The following is a 17716-nucleotide window of genomic DNA, read 5'->3' as shown; positions in this document are numbered from 1 at the left end:
CAGGCTGATCCCGACGCATGATCCCTGAGATTCCTCCTTTTTTTTTAAACATCTCATGAAAACGACGGGGAAAATAGTAGATGTTACAAGAAAAGTCGCCTTCGTTGCCAAAATTTTATTACGTCTTCGCATCGCTTTTTATCGTGCGAAGAACAGACACATAATTGATGGAGCGTGAAGTGCGTAAGCGTTCACAACACGCCGTTACTCGATACAGCTAATTTGGAGATTTCGTCGCGCCGAAATCCTCTAAACGGTCAGAAATTTTTTAATCGGGAGATAGTCGCGCACATGGCGGGCACGTCATCGCGCCACGCGCGTTTCATTTCTATCTTTCACCGCTCTGCGTAGAACGGTGAAGCATCGCTAGCCTTTAATTATCTATACAAAAAGAAAATATGTCGAATAAAAAAGTGAAAAGTGAAATTGAAGAAACGCTGCGACGACTCGCGTAATCTAGTAATAGTAATATACATATAATAATATTAAAATGACAACAATATATAATTAATCTTCATAAATAATAATAATAATAATAATAATAATAATAATAATAATAATATATGTGACTGACTCGATAGAATCTCTAAGTAAAAATTCATTCCATAGCGGAAACATGTCCAGTTTTATCTCGCGTTTGTAAAACACGACATTTTCGCAGACGGTCGACAATTTAGCGTAGCTTCTTGTTAACTTGTTCGATCTGCTCGTCGATCCTCTGGGAGGTACCCCTGAATTTGTTCGGCTCGGGTCCGATCATCTGTATGAGCTGTGGCACCTCTTGGCCGCTGATCTGCGTGAAACGCGCCAGAGACTTCATACACGTGTACAGCTGTTCCTCCGCGGGACTGCCGTTGAAGTATTGCAGCAACGCCATCGTCAGCTCCACTGCGACGTCATCGAACACCTACAGTTCACACATTAGGATATTTAAGATCATACATCTTACTCGCACGAGAAACAAACATGTGAATGAAGATATGATTGTACGACGCACGGTGTCAAGAACGATTATCTAGTTGCAATATAAACTGCGATCGCGAAAAGCTTGAAAGCTCCATGTCCATCTCAAAGTTAATTGACTTGAGTTAATCTTTTTTTTTCCTAGTAATCACAGGAAAACAATTACACACAGTTCTTAATTTTTCTTTCCGCGGAATGTGTAATGTTTTACATTAGATTTAGAACTAAGCTTGGAAGCATCGCCGTTACGTGAGTTCTCCGCAGTTTCAGTAAATGTTAACATACGAAATATTATCGAACACTCAGAAATGAATTGCGGTCGTCGCGCACATCACGTTATATGTATATGTATGTTACGCGCGTGTATTTGATGGCACGCCGGACACCGATTAACAGTTGACGACTTACCGCAGCGCACGGTTCGATTTAACATGGATTTGGATAGGTACCTTAGAAATGCTGCCTTTCGGTAAAAGTCGCCGCAGATTTTTGCTTTTGTTCATTTTCTGAAAAAACAGTATCCGATTTCTGGAAAGGTATCCGTCACACGCAGCGCTATCCGCTGCCGCGCGATTAGAGAGCTTCAGTGTGCGCATGCAAACGAGCATCGAGTGAGTCATGTATCCTTTGAACCGTTCTCTTTTATTAATGGCAAATATGTGTGTGTTCCCTTTCATTTTCTTTTCGTTGCTGGTTCGTGGAATCGAGTTACCAGGCGAGAGACGTCCACGTCGACGGTCGAGTTTAGCATTGACAGCGATTTACAGAGCTATACTAATACTTATTATTTTTTTTATATATATATTAATAAAGGCAGCACTTCTTTCTCAGGACACAGTGCGAGCTTGTTCTCTTTCGACATCGGCAAGCACGCATTCCGAAAGCGACATTACAAATGAAATCGCGCATCGAAGGATTCGCTTTAATGTTAAACAATTCCGATTCATATTCCTTCTTCGTAAAATAAATAAAATTACTATACAATGCAGAGGAAAATCCTTAAAATTGAATAATTATAGAATTGTGATCTTCGATAAGATGCCTTCGATACGCGAAGCGCTTACAGCGATGAGTTACGAAAGTGAAAGCGAAAATCGGCGAAAGATGAGCGAGAATGTTAATTGGACGGGAAGGATACAGACCACAGTTTTTACCTCCTTGCAGGCAAGATTGTGGATGATGGCGGCGCCACGGATCTGCAGGTCTTCCGAGTTCGAAAGCAGCGAGTGCACCGCAACCTTAGTCGTCACCCTTATGTTGCTGATGTTGCTGCTGACGTTCTGATCCTGATGCTGCCACTCCGATATGTAGAGCAGCCATTCCGAACTGCTGAGATTCTCGAACATATTTGCCAACTGTTCAAAAACAATTAAAGCGCTAACGTTAAAGACAGATATAAGTGACAGCTAGGAAATTATAATACGAATCAATGTAAAATTGTTATAAGATATTATAATAATTGTTAATCTAATAATTTCGTTTGTGCTTACAAACTGTGCGAGTGGAAGTTGCTCCTCTGGCGGATGTCGGTCGATATCGAAGGCGTATGTCATAATGATATGCTCTCGTCTGTCTTGATGCAACAACAAAATCACATCGTCCTTCAATGCGGCGACGGACAGCACGTTCAACAGTTTTACTCGCACGTCGCTGTCTAACGATTTGTCATAGAGAACTCGACCTGAATTCAATTCAACCGAATTTTAACATAACATATCATAATATATATATGTCGTACTTTTAAGAGCAAATATCCTTTTTCATACTATTCAACTTAAGTATTTTATTAAAGTTCAAAATTTAATCAAATAAATTAGATATATTTTCAAATTTGAAAGACTCGAGAGCTACGTATTATTTCAATGACTCACCAACGAAGTTCAGGAAATTGTCGCCTAAAGCCCAGGAACCTTCGTCTTCCAAGACATATTGACGCAGTTCATCCAGGCACCTTTGTTCCTCTTCGTTTAACTTCCCCTTGAGGGCGCTTACCAAGCCTTCATACTCCGTTCGCACATCCACCAGGTCCTTGAACACTATCGGTGGATCTCGACGGCGTTTCTTCTCTTCTTGCTCCCGCTTCTCGTCCTCCTCCATCTGTAGCACCCGCTCAGACGGAAGCATCTCCGTGGGCGCGTTTTCCCCATTAGCTGCCTGCTGCTGCGCTTCGCCGACTGCATCTGATGAACAATAAATATAAACATTTTTCAAATATTTTCAAAATCTCTTAAGTTTGAGAAGATACTGTTCTTCAAAATCTTTCTTTTTCGTTCAATTTTTGCAATTTAAAGACATAGAATCACAACACTTTTATCATCCTTAAATCGCAAAACATAAATAAAGAAGAGAATATCCGCAATATAAGATGAAGATAATCGTCGATATAATTAAAACTCTGATGCGTACTCTCGTTCTCCGCCATATCTCCGCAGCAATTGCTCGGTCCGGTGCTGTTGCTGTCGCTGCCGGTGCCTTCCCTACTGCACTTTTCTTTCTTCTCCTTTTTCTTCTTTTTCTTCTTCCGGTCTTTCTTCGCTAGCTTCTCGTTAATGACGTTCCTTCGTTCCTCTAACGCGATCGAATTCAACCTGCGAGCGTGTATGAAATTTTTGTCAAGTATTCATAAAAAACTTAATCGATAATCACACGCAAAACTGTACCTTGCTTCTTCGATGGCTGTGTTTAGAAGTTGATACTCCGGTGAAGCTTCCCTCTGGATCCTCGCCTCGACGAATCTCTGGCCGACTGTGAATCCAGCACTCGCGTTACTGCTTAATGTTTCTATCAACGGGCCTAAAGCTTGTCCGATAGGTCTGAAAATAAATGTAATTCACATTAAAAAAACATCGCTTTGAAATAAATAGGTATTTTTACGCAATAAATATAATAGTTATTAAATATCAAATCGTGATAGTAAATAAGACGTACGTTTGTAATATTTCTTCCGGTAGATCAAGGATAAACTTGGGAATGCCCTTGCCCACCAGGAAGTTGCTGACCTCCTCGGTGAAAGAATTACAGTTGTGTTTGAAGAGATTATACGTGCCCGATCTGAAGGAACAAAGTTGTTTGTTAAAAAAAAAAGAAAATTATTGTGCTAAAGAAGACTTACATTAGCATATAGTCGAAAGATCCACAATGTTTCTTCACCCATTGGACAATAAATTATAGATCAATTTAAGGTAACATCCTTTTTATTGTTCGTATTCTCTGTCTCATCTTTCCTGTATTGTTTTTACATATAACGCGAGCGTGACTTATTTATTATCACCAGCGGATTCTGACGTCGATAATGGAGGGTGCTTCGACAAAATTATTTGATATTTTTCTTATTATCATATAGTATCACGCTCAGCTTTTACTTCAGGATCAACGACGATAACATGGTGAAATTTCTTATCTTGCTTTAACGTTTAATGCATTTTTCCCTTAAATTTTTGAAACAGATCCAACAAAACTAATTTTGTTTTATTTGGAAAATTCCCCCTAGGATCCGCTAGTATTTATTATCATAAAAAAAGACAATTAATTAAGATATCGAAGTAAAATTAGGTATTAGATAACAAAGCCTGACAATAAGAAAATAAAATTAAACAACAAAATGTCAAACGTGTAATTTTCAAAAAAAAAATAAAATCGAATAATTTGCAGATAGTAAATTCAAACAAATCTTATACACAACAAAATTTAAATTCTCCACGGAAGAAGATCGTATAGAAGCAACATTCCTTCAACAAATTAACGAATAAATTTACAGAGAGGGAGAGACGTGACTCATGTTCAAAGCGGTCGCGCTTTGAAAAGTAACGAGTAAAGTAAACGAAGGTAAGTAGAGTAAAGTAAACAAAAAGTAATACAGTTTAAAGCAACACAGTTGCGCATAATTCGTCACATAATTCGTCTTGCCACAGTTTCAATTACAAGATGAGGATACAGAAGATGCGAGTTGCAGACGAGGCAGCTTCCCACGCATACACAGACGCATACGCATCTCGGCACGCACGCATCAGCCGGGAATACTTACGCAAACGTGGAGGTCCCCAGGCCGTTTATGTACTCCAGGAAGACCGAGTAGGGCAGGTAGGTCTCGCCGAGCTTCTCGACTCTCTGCGGATCCCGTAACTCTGTGCCGCCCTGAAACACGAAATGCCGGCGGGCGGTCGCCGTTAAAATCGCGTCCGGGAAAACCGCGCCGCACCGTCAATGTCAATTTCGCGGCAGCTGCGCCGATCCGGCGGCGGCCGCCGGTTTCGTTCGCCGGAGAGACAGGAGAGAAAAGAGAAAGAGCGCGGGAGCAAGAAAGAGAGAGAACGAGAAAGGTAGCGAACACCCGCCTCCTCCTGGCATTAGTGGCCGCGTAATTTTAGAACTACGACAAATCTCGCTCTTCGCCGCGAGAAATCGCCGAAAATAGACGCCCGCGGCACGCGTTGGAGCCGCGACCTCTTCTAGAACGCAAAAGAAAGACGCGGTACGGCGGAAGTGAAGAGCGAGGAGAGAAGAGACGGGAAGAAAGCGGTCTATTATGCGCGCCGAGGGCTGGACCTCCCGAGGGAACGTAAAGACGTGTCTCGAACGTGCAAGTTTTTACACCAAAAAATAGTGGAATTTAACGCGATACGTTTCAACAGAAACCAGAAAACGAGATTACGTCCGAGAAATAGGAAAATTTAATTAGTTCGCGTCAAATCACACCGGAATGCCGTCCTCGATGAGAATCTTCGGGATCAACTGGGGAAACTCCGCTGTTCAGGAGTCGAATACGCGTTATCTAATTAGCGCACTGATGTCCATTTCTACCAATGTAGATTAACTTTAATCACGGTTTAACTTACTTTCCATCTTTCTCTAGTTCTAAGAATTAAAAAAATAATAATAAAAAGTAAGTTAATATGTTGGTTGAAATGGACATAAATCGGCCGATCGCTAAATTCTCCAGCCAAACTACCTCGAGGAGCTCAAACCTATTTGAAAGTATCACGGATATATTACTGATGTTTTAACAATGCATATCCTTTTCTAATTGAATAAGAATCATTCACGAAACTGTATATAACTATTGTCGCACAGATCCGCGCTCTAAAACCGCACTCGCTTCTCCTCTCTCTCTTCCAGCGTCACTCGATATATCCGCGAGACCTCCACTTCCGCCGACTACGCGACGAAACCGGAAACGCGCCCGTGTTCGTGCGAGCACTTACGAATCGGAAAGACCTCGCGGGATCGCGGGAGGCGATCGAACGGGTGAAAAAGTGCGGGACCGTCCTTCCTCGCTCTCTTCGAGAGCGCTCCCGAGAGCGGGAAACGGCTCGCACGCGGACTGCCGATGCTCGAAGACGCTTACGGCGAACGAGACGGAGACGCCGACGTTGAAGGATGAGTGCGTGGCGCGCGCGCACTTCCGAAATTGCGATTCGTGCTTCTGAAACCGTTGGCCGAAGGTGCCGTTCGGAAAAAAGAGATACTTGCTAGGAAAAGAACAGGGGTGCTTGTTCAAGCGGAAGCTTGATCGGACAAGGTGTCGGTCGCATAAATGCCGATAAATGTGATCGATCGTGATGGTGATGCTGATGGAACCCGAAGAGAGTCAGACTATGTCACAAGGCAAGCGATATGCATCGTGCGGATGACGAAAGGAGGAGATATCTTCTTCTGTCGCTAGAGAAAGATAATTGTTATGCAGATCGTAACGCCTGTCAAGCTTTGCCGAGGAAAATTGGTGTGATACGTAAAAGGAAGCATAGGAGATACGGACATGATGCAAAGATAATCATGTTTGTTGCTTGAACTATAATTAGATGGGCAATAAATTAGAAACGGCTCGGTTCGCAAATAATTGATTAACCAAAACCACACTGTTAAATGTTAAAGAATGAAATTTAAACCAATACCTTGAGTTAAATAACATTTCGTGTCATTTTTAATTAACATATGTGTCGAAATTTATTATTTCAACACAAAACGGTATTATTTTAATTCCATCGGTAAGTTAAATTAATGACATATTGAGTAGCAGCAGTGGCGATCTACAGAAACGATTAAAATTGACTCAAATTGAGTATAATTTGGCACTACGAATTTAACAGTGCGATTGTAGAATTGATGATAAGATCGTATGGGAGTCTTGAAAATACATGTTGAAAAAATATCTTTAACATATTCGGTGCGCATAGCTGGTCGTCAAGTTTCACAGCGGGTATCGCAGGCAGAAATGAGTGTGCCGGTTACATCGGTTTCACGCGGCGTCATAAAGCGACGCGCATTACAATTACGCGCGTCGTTAGTCACGCGCGTGTCCGCGCGTATTTTCGTCAGCGTGAATAAAGTAATGCGGCCGTAATGAAATCATCGCGTTGCTTTTGGACGCGCGTCGGTTGTCGCGATTATTGCTTCCGCGACATCGCCGGTTGCGGTCGCTCCAACTCCGCACGGAGGGATCCACGCACCGGCCAGAGGGAGATTTCATAATTTTGCGGTATAATTTTAGCACAACATCAATTTAACTTTAATATGACTCTAAGAATACCGGGCTCTTCCAGGTCCACTAAAAAAAAAAATTGCGCGGAGTACTAAATACTTTCGCATTCTATTAAAAAATAATTTAAGAATATAATTCTTGTATTATACCAGAAAACTTGAGGATCTATTTATACATTTAATACACATTACGGCAAAAAGGTAATTAGTGACACGCAAGGTCTGAGAAGCGTCGCATCTCAAGTCTTGTGAACTTGCCACTCCCAGAATCAACCCTTCCACTATCAAGAGGATTTCAATTGAGTTTACTCGAGAGGGATCTTAATCTCGAGTGACTTTTGTCGCCAGGCCTCACTCTGTACCTTTGAACGCATGAAAAGACCGTGAAGATACTTCATCCGAACTCCAGTAACGCGGGGAGAACTATATTCTAAGATAATTTCACTATCTGGCTCAGCGGAGGGTGGACCAGCTGCGGCGATTAGGAAGCAATCACACGGAAATCATCCGGGAAAATTGTCGCATGCGAGATGTAAGCACGGACGGACTCACCTTACCTTTGCCTTACGTCGAGTCTGAGCGCGTGGAGCGTAGGGCAGGAAGGAGAGCGGCCGCGTGAGATAAAGAGAGAGAGAAAGAGAGAGGAAGCGGATGTGTACGTGCACGCGTGCACGCGTGTGTGCGGGCAGACGTGTACGTGTGCGTGCAGCGGGAATTATTTTCGGATTGAACCGCACCAAATTTAGGTTCCCGCTCGTGTCTAGCGTATCGTATGGCCCGCCGAGCGACTCCGCCGCTCTACGACTAGACCTTCCGATCATCGGTCGCGACTTCGACGTGGCCGATAGGCCCCTGATAGGTGCACCAAGCGCGACGGGAAGCGGCGGGACCATTAATTCCCTCGGCTCGTTGATAGCGCGGCCCCCAGGTTATTTATATTGCGCTTGTCGCGCGATGACCCCCTCTGGGTGGCGGCGATGCCCGACCTGAGATTGTTAATATTCCTGCAGCAACGTGTGTAAACGAAAAGGGAGAAAAAAAACGTTGTCACGTGGGAGTGGAGCTCAAGCACTGGAAGAATGAATCAGGTGTTTATTCAGCAAAGCGAGAATTCTCGCCCCCGTGAGCTTGGCGGCAGGACGCGGTGCTTACTAATAATGTTGATACTGGCCGGGAGTTCAACCGCTAGTCGATGTTCCTAACGCGCGGGGGATACTCACAAGGAGGAAAAGAAAGCGCTCGGGCGGAGTATCAAGTACGGCACGACGGGAACCACCTGCGTGACTGAACGAAAACCCGGCGTTGTATTTTAGCGTTTCGCCCGGCGTCGCGAGCGTGATGCGGGCAGCGCTACTGAACGCTCCCGATCGCATCCCGATCGAGATAATCGGATCCGCCAGTGGCGGTGGATACTCACGGGTCGGACACTCTGGATGCCGGCGGGACCGAAGAAGTACTCCCTTCCGTACACGACTATCCCCGTGTGCCATACTCCGTCCAACTGGCGACCTACGAGCAAAAGTCAAAGATTAACGATCACTGTTTTAAACAAAATGCTGTAGTATAAAATAGTACTTAACGTGATATCTGTGCGCAATATTATCAGGCATTTATGTATATTTTCCTTGACATCCCAGTCAACACAGAGCATCAGAGTTACATTACACAACAGCATGTGTTAATTATATTTATATTGTTGAGTGCAAAATTGTAACGTAGATGAATGTAACTGATGCTCTGTGTCGACTGGGATAATTCCAACACTTTTATTTCTCGATACAAAATTAGGACTTTTTTATATTAAATAGAAGACAATTACTTAATAATAATTGGCAATCGTAGGATTTCGTCATACTAATAAAAATAATAATAATCGTACGATAAATATCCACCAGTGCAAATAATTGTAATTTGGTAAAGTTTAGCAACGTAAGACGTCTCTTGATATACGTATATCCTTCGGAAGATAAAAATTAAAAGACTCCTCTCAAAATTATCGTGGAAAACTAGCTGGTTCCAAGTTTTCGGATTCAGAAAGAATTCGGAATTACATAAAGACCGATTCTATTTGTATCTCCGGTGTGATCCAACGAAGCAGCCTCGAGACAGGCTTAAATTCAGGCTCGCGATACTCGGTCCAAGGACCGACGGGGACGATAATAATTGTCGCGATTTGTCTTGTCCTCGCGTAAATTCGCCGGTTAGATCGGAACGCGAAGATCTCGCGGACCCGGATGAAGCTCGAGCTTGCGGACCCGTAATGTTGCCTCCTTCGACCCAGTTCTGCACCGCGGAAATAGCTAAGTACATCCGCGTACACGCGCGTCGCCTCGTGGCTTTCTCATTGCGCCTCTCGGGCCTCCCGGTGATGTCGACCTCGCAAGAAATAACCCGGCCGTTATAATTACTTCCAGAGAGCGGTGCGAGACCGCCGACGTTTACGACGAATTCGAAGACGGCAGGCGACGACTCGGGCTTTTGATGCCGTAGATGCAACGGGACGTATTTATAGAACGTAACTTTACGTAATGCAAATTTTCGATTTAATACCTTGACAAGGAAATAATCGCACCTTTATTTATATATGATATATAAAATTAAGTTCTTTTTTCAAATTGGACCAGAAATAATTATTGAATAATTAATTGACAGCGACATATAACATTAATTCGATTGGGACGTCGCGAATTCTTGTAAGTGGAAGTCTGAGCGATATTTCTCGGGAGGACTCCATAATCTTTCTATAACTGTATCGTTGTCAAAACAATTTATCCGCAAGAATCCCAAGGTTTCACTTGACACTCGTTTGGTCTGGAACAACTGCCAATTTATTCAGATCGAAATTTTCTCAAGAGCGTTGGAACGATCGCTGCACTCTCGACGGCACTCGAAAATAGACGACGCCCGAGAGTGCGGGAACGTATAGCTTGTGAACACGTGGCGCGCACGGTCCGCGTGTTGCCTCCGCGCGCTTTACGCCATCCACACGGAATTTCGCATGGTTTTACGGGGCACCCCTTCCGGCCGCTTCCGCGTTGGTTGCACGCGCGATTCTATAAATTATTGCCGCGCATACCGCGCGCGTTTACGCGCCTCTCTTTACGACTCCGACTTTCGAGTCATTCATTTCTAAATCCCTAAGAATTAGTTACCTAGCACCTGCACGCGCGAATAAATGTGCTATTTATATACTCCTTTTCAATTTAATTTCTACATTAAATGTTAAATTCGTACACGGAAAGAACAGTTTTGCTGAATTATCTAGCTAATATAGCTAGATACAGATCTGAAAATAATTTTGTTGCACCATCAAAATAATTATGTAGAACACTCAAACTGATTGCTAAAATGTCCAAATTTTTTACAGCATTATTATACTTCAGCAACCTGCTATAATTATTTTGATGGCGCAACAAAATTACTTTCAGATCTGCACTGAGAAAAAAAATTGTTAATCCCAAGAAATATTTAGTCCGATACGTTCAACTAAACATTTTAGTTAGTTAACTAAATATTAGTTGTTTCAACAATTTATTTCGTTTCTTTAATCAAGAATTAATTAATTCAACTAATATTTAGTTAACTAACTAAAATGTTTAGTTGAACGTATCGGACTAAATATTTCTTGGGATTGACAAATTGTTTTTCTCAGTGTGTATATATCTAGCTAAATTTTTAGATACTTCAGCAAAACCGTTTCTTTCCGTGAAGTATCAAATTATACTCAATTTGAATCATTTTTAACCATTCCTATCAGTCGCTACTGCTACTCAATATGTTATTAATTTAATTACAACAATGTTAATTTAACTAACCTAATGGAGTCAAAATAATATTTTAAAATAATAAATAATAAATATGCTAAAATAATAAATTTCGATAGATACACATAGTAGTTAAAAATGACAAAATGTTATTTAATTCAAGGTATTGCTTTAAATTTCACCCTTTAATATTTAACTGTGTACGTTCCAAGAAAACGACACGACCCCTGTCACTTCGGCGTGTTTCTCGTTGCATCCCAGTGGAGTGCATCGACGATTAATCCGTCACGAAGCTGGCCGATACGACAACAACGTCACTTCTCTGAGTCATCGTCGCCCAAAGTGTCGACCGATTGTCGACGGCTGTTTATATTTGAATCGCGTTTAATCCGAAATCGTCCGTACGATCTAGCAAGAGTCGCAACGCCGAGAGGAGCAACGACAAGCAATAGCGATAACCCGCGGATCAGGAGCGCGCATGACTGGCAGAATCGAAGGAAATAATGAATCACGAAACCAATTGACCACGTCAGCTTTTTTTTTTGTAAACTTGAATTGCAGCCGTCGCGAAATGCAGCGATATCCACAAACGTATATTTAAAATGAGGAGTGACCAAAAGACGGTCCTCAACATTCGGAGGTCTTAATTAGAAACGTAATCGTTTCGATCTTCGAAAATGTAAAGATCTCGTTTTATTAATATATGTATATCAAAGTTATATGTCAGTTCTTTGTTTACCATTTGCAACAACGAAGGCGGAAAAACTGCGGTCGCTGTTTCCACGAAGCATAACAAAGAAAGACGTTTTCCGTCACGTTATATCTTTAAATAACACCCCGCCGGCTCAAGGTAAGAGAGCTTAAAATTGCGCCCGATGAAAACAACGACGAAAACAGCATTCCGCTTCAATAAATATTGCGAGTCATCGATACACGCAGGTTGCCGCGTGACGCAGAGTTCGATTCTTTCGGGTCAATGACACATGTGTATAACGCAGAATACATTTTCGGGATCTCATGGCATTTAATTAATTTCACAAATTCGCGCATAATAAAAGCTAATAATCTGTGCTTTAAAAGATTTATAAATTACTATCTTTTTATTTATGAAACACGGCGATCGAACGCTTACTTTCGTTCTAATGAAATATTCCTAGAAAAATCAAGTTAAAAAGATAAATATAATACAAGCGATATGTCATAAATGTTAATTTCCTGCATCATTCATGTCATCGGTTTCTCATGCTTACCGATAAGAAACGGCGACATTATCGCAGCCATTCCCTTGGTAAGGTCATAAATGTACAGCTCCACTGTCGTACTCATATCTTCCTCCTCCATCTTGCCCTGAAAAAGAAAGCAAATAACGTCCCTTATAAATTACAGTCCCGTATAAATTACTACAAATTTAAAGTAAAATTCAAATAATAATCGCCGAAATTTTCACACACGATCCGCATGCATTTCCCGGGTATGTAAAATATCCCCTACGATCCTTTCGATTTTTACGCGTGAAATTCACGCGTCTATATACTCGTGATCGCAACGGTGTCCGGAATATTCCGATGTTATACACCGTTCCGATGTACCTTACGACTTCGGGCTCTGCCGTACGTAACGACTGGGACGCAAATATACCCGTTCTCGTCTCGGAGAGCCCGTGCTCCCACACTATATGACCCGAAGCGTCTCTCAAAGACGTCTCGACGGGAAAACGACGAGGCGGGAACGCCGGCTACGAGGCGACTTTCGATATATCATCCGCGCGCGCAATCCTAATCGACCGCACGACGTGCGAGGAAAAGGTTTGCGTGTATCCAAAAATATTTCGGATTTCGGGCCTCGCGACCACCTCCGCCAGATAATAAATCTCCATTTATATAAATGTGGGGAAAAATATCTGTCGTTATGCTCGCTATGAACAATCCGACAAACGGTATTCAAAGCTCTTCGCATCTAGAGTGATCTCCCGCAACGACAGGATAATTCGGAAAGTGCCGGGAACTCACAAGCCTTTACTGTTAAATGTGAAATGTGTGTTAAAAGATGAAATTTAAACCATTACCTTGAGTTAAGTAACATTTTGTTATTTTCAACCATTATGTGTATGAAATTTATTATTTTAATACAGAACAATATTATTTTAACTCCCCATTGGTTCAGTTAAATTAACATTGTTTTAGTTAAATTAACGACATATTAAGTAGGAGCGGTAGCGACCAATAGGAATGGTTAAAAATAACTCAAATTGAGTATAATTTGACACACGAATTTAACAGTGTAACAAATTTAACACTGTTAAATATTAAAAGATGAAATTTGAAACAATACCTTAAGTTAAATAACACTTTGTTATTTTTAACTACTATAATGTACGTCGAAATTTATTATTTTAAAATCAAGCAGTATTATTTTAACAATGTATTGGCTCAATTAAATTACTGACATATTGAGAGAAGCAGTGAGAAGCGACCTATAGGAATGGTTTAAAAAAAGGCTCAACTTGAATATAATTTGACACTACGATTTTAACACTGTTCCTTTATTCCCGATTATGGCAAACGCTTCTTCAATATTCTCGCTCGTTCAGTTTCGCATAGAGAATCGTTTAGTTAGTCTAGTTAAGTCTAGTATGACGAGACCGAAGGAGTTTCACCGCGGTAAAGTGAGTCAGCGATTTAGACGCGTACAGCGTTACGTGGAACTATGGCTATACAGCTTAGTCTTCATGCATGAATCGTTTGACGCGATCTAAGTAATTTAAAGAGATATTGCGAAATCTCCAGAGAGAAATCCAAGTTTTATACGCGTCCAAGGCAAATTTTGCCAAGTTATTATTTAAAAAAGTATAGCTAACGAGACTAATTAAAATATTACTTCTCATTTTATTGGAGTTCCTTAATAATTTACTTCTCGAAGCATATTCCTGCCAATTTCATAAATCAAACGTATCTCCAAACAAACGAGGGAATCTGTCAAAATCTTGCAGCGAAGACAACAGCGTCTTAAATCAAAGCTCGTGAGTGCATGACCGAATCTCGAGATTTTTCGTTATCTTATTATGTAACCACGATGACTTTTTATATTTACCTTCTCTCTTTGTCACAAAATAAATCCGTCTTATCAAAAACGCTTCTCTTTCTGAATACGGAATATCCCTTCGTTTTAACATCAAAATACAAGAATCGCCCGCGCAAATATGTCGTTAGAATCAAACTGAAAGCTGTAGATTAATTAATAATAAAGTATTCGAACTGAAGGAAGTACATTGAAATGAAACCAGGAGAGACGTCGTCTCGCGAGGAACAAGAAAAGGAGTTTTTCGAACGAGGCCTACCTTCCTGCTCTCATTGACGGCTTAACAGGTGGATCGATTGCAGTCGGGTTGTCGGGTACGACCTTCCGCGGGAAGGAGGGGAAGCGCGGACGGAAGCGGCGGGCGGACTCCTGGGCGAATCGACCGTGGACGAGGAGCCGACGCGGCTCCGATGCTGGACGACGACGACGACGACGACGATGAGGATAGAACTTGGACGCGCGCGTATTAGGTCTCTCTCTCTCGAGAGTCCCCCGGGGTGCGCCTCTCGCGCTAGATGGCTACCGGCTAGCAAATGCAAACTGATCGCGCCGAAATCCTCACCGGAGTACGCGGCCTCCGCGGGCCGCGGGGTCCCTCACGGCGCGGTAGTCGTTCTTGGCAGGAAGAAATGGTAAAGAGGGTCATAAGCGAGTTACTGTTAAACTCGTGGGGTCAAATTATACTAACATTCCTATAGGTCGCTTAGTGCTCCTACTCAATATGTCGTTGGTTTAACTGAAACAATGTTAGTTTAATTAAACCAATGGAGTTAAAGTAATACTGTTTTGTTTTAAAATAATAAAATTCGATACACGTGGGTAGTTAAAAGTAACAAAATGTTATTTAATTCAAGGTATTGATTTAAATTTCATCCCTTAATGTTTAACAATGAGTGGGCCGTCGATCGCCATTCGCCAATCCGTCCCGCGATCTGCATCGTCAGGATTTATCATGATTGCACGTCACACGATTATCGCGTTTCTCCGGAGGAGGGACACGTCGGCTCGTTAAAACGCGTTAGCGCGCGTTAAAAGACGCGAATGCTGAGTCACGTCGCTCTGCGTCGAACGACGTGTGGACGACTCGGTCGTGTCTCGACTCTCGTACGCGCGATGCTATATTAAAGTCTATCTCTATATCTGTATCTCTATCTCCGTAGGTGTGTTTTTTTCGATATGCAGTCTTATATATCACCTTGTGATTTCACAGTTATTCCGAAACATAATGGACGTTGGCGTGAGACCCTGGCAGGCGCGTTTTGGAATACGCGCGATATGCGCGTCAAAAATACACGTGATTCTCCGTTCCGGATAGAGAATGCGACGCGAATCGAGAGAGAATCTCTCCAAACGTCAGAATTTCTAAACTCGAAAACTCATCAGTTATATCGTGAAAGGCGCGATGGTTTTTAGCAGCTGAAATAAACGGGCCTTCTTGGAATTTGGGTAACGTCGCAGAGCTAACGAGAGAAACATCGCAGAGCCGCAGTTGCAAGTGTTCGTCAATGAGAGATTCGCGAATATCCGGGAAATTCGTAAGATTCGTAAGGTTCGAGCTTGCTAGATCCAAGGCTGCAGTCCATTTAATGCTACGAACGCTTGGAAGCGTTTTTCTTCTCCTCCTTTCTTCGCTGAAAGAAAAAAGAAGAGGAATGCTCCGAAGCATTTGCAGCGTCAAGTGGACCGCGGCTCTAATTACGCGAAAATTCATCGTTCGCCGACGAAAGATGCGCCAGCGTCCAGTTTATTTATATCCGAGTACGATCACCTGGTAAAGTGGCGATTGGTATACCGTGGCCATGACCAGATAACAATTCGCGATCGGTTCAACGCGTCTTTTGTTCCCGCAACGACGCGAATCCGCGTTGGATATTCCGTAGCTTTACGGATAGCAAACGGAGCAACTAAAATAAAGATATATATCATATACATATGTGTATGAAAGAAATCGAGAGACCCACATACGATACGAGTACATCTTGCTCCGGGAATAAAATTTCTTTAAATACAGCAAGGAATATTTAAGAAGTTACAAAATAGAGCAAAAAACGATGAGAAGTATGAGACTCCAAAAACTTATATACATTTAAGAGAAATTTCAAACTTTTTTTTATTAGAGTTTTTATTAGAGAATTTACTAAAATTTTTTATTATAGAGATATTGAGTTTTAAGGTATTTTGTGTAACAGAAAATTGTATGTGTAACCTCAAGGGAAACCATTGCAATAAACATATATATATTAGAGATTTTTATGAAAGTTATCAAAATGATAGCCATTTATATTCAAATTCATCAAAGAATTAATTTAATCAACGATTAAGACCCAGTTTCACTAATGTCGATTAACTTCTCTTTCCAACTTAGAAAGAGACGAAGAGTGGAGTTTAATCGAAGGTTACAGTTAATTACTTAATCGACGTTGGCGAAACTGGGTCTAATTGTTTAACTTTAACATTAAAATAACGATAAACCAGAAATAACTGGCTAGAAAATTCTACTTCAGGCGAAACCTTACTTCAAGCGGAATTCTACTTCTGCAGCGTTGAATCAATTGCCGATCAAGTTGATCACAGAGTTTCGCCGAAGTCAGCCCTAATCACGACTTCACCCCTAACCGCGTCGTTCCCCGCCGCCACCCTTAAGACGCGTCTCGCAGGAGACAGGAGTCGCGGGCGGCGGAGAGGAAGTCGTTCCTGGAAAGCGGAAGTCCCCCGCGCGCGCGGCGCGCGCAACCGATTTCACGAGCGCCGCGCGCCGCGTCCGCGTCGGATATGCTATATCGACGGCGCTACGCTCTTTCGAAAGTGCGCCCAGGGGTCGGCGTCCGCTTCTACCCCGTCGTAGGGCAGGTTGCATAGTGCGCGGAGACCGCCGCGAGAGAGGAGAGGCGTCGTCCTTGTCGTCCTTGTCGTCTGTCGCTCGCGCGATTACGGTCGAAGAGAGCGAAAGAGAGAAAGAGAAAGAGAGAGAGAGAGAGAGAGAGAGAGAGAGAGAGGAAAAAAAAGGGAAAAAAGAAAGAAGCAAAGTCACGAAAGTCAGAATTTCGGAGTCGCCGAAGAGAACGACGCGCGCCAAGCGAGAGAGAGAGAGACTTACCCAGCGTGGAGAGCGTCGGCCGTCGAGCAAAGGCTCCCCCGGGGACTCCTCGCGTGCACCAGCGACAGTGACAGCGACTCAACTCGACTCGACTCGATTCGACTCGCGCAGCTCGCGCTCTCGCCTCCGGTCGACCAGTGGCAGGGACGCTCGCCGCTCGCCTGGAGCCTCGTCGAGATCTCTCGCGGGAGTTCGTTCACTTTCGTTGTACCGCGCCGAGCGTGACGACGACGGCGGAATCGTCGCGTCCCGTTTGGGTTGTTCTCTCTGTCGGTCGCGCGCGCTCAGCTCAGCTGACTCCTGTCGTTTACGGTTTACGCGTCGCGGACGGGTTTAC

At 42.8% G+C, this 17716-nt stretch overlaps 1 protein-coding gene across 8 annotated transcripts; it reads right to left on the bottom strand.

Moving 5' to 3' along the window:
• Positions 1-100: 100 nt before the first annotated feature.
• Positions 101-17520, bottom strand: LOC139823299 (uncharacterized). 8 transcript variants are annotated; one of them, XM_071795703.1, is made up of 13 exons: positions 17380-17422; positions 12455-12551; positions 8858-8949; positions 4988-5097; positions 4076-4107; positions 3892-4014; positions 3624-3776; positions 3370-3551; positions 2835-3143; positions 2454-2644; positions 2118-2318; positions 1413-1469; positions 101-907 (listed from the first exon to the last, which is right to left on the bottom strand). In XM_071795703.1, exons 3-13 carry the CDS (start codon positions 8928-8930, stop codon positions 674-676), a joined length of 1665 nt encoding a protein of 554 aa, XP_071651804.1. In that variant the 5' UTR covers positions 8931-8949; positions 12455-12551; positions 17380-17422; the 3' UTR covers positions 101-673. The 8 variants fall into 8 exon arrangements, with proteins under 8 accessions (XP_071651804.1, XP_071651803.1, XP_071651798.1 ...); XM_071795702.1 differs by lacking the exon at positions 17380-17422 and adding an exon at positions 14542-14814; XM_071795697.1 differs by lacking the exon at positions 4076-4107 and having other exon boundaries at positions 17380-17520.
• Between the last annotated feature and the right edge of the window lie 196 nt (positions 17521-17716).

This window comes from Temnothorax longispinosus, chromosome 12 (assembly GCF_030848805.1).
Source record: "Temnothorax longispinosus isolate EJ_2023e chromosome 12, Tlon_JGU_v1, whole genome shotgun sequence".
Taxonomy (NCBI): Eukaryota; Metazoa; Arthropoda; class Insecta; order Hymenoptera; family Formicidae; genus Temnothorax; species Temnothorax longispinosus.
The sequence above is the reverse complement of the archived record's forward strand: the minus strand, read 5'-3'. Positions and strand labels throughout refer to the sequence as shown.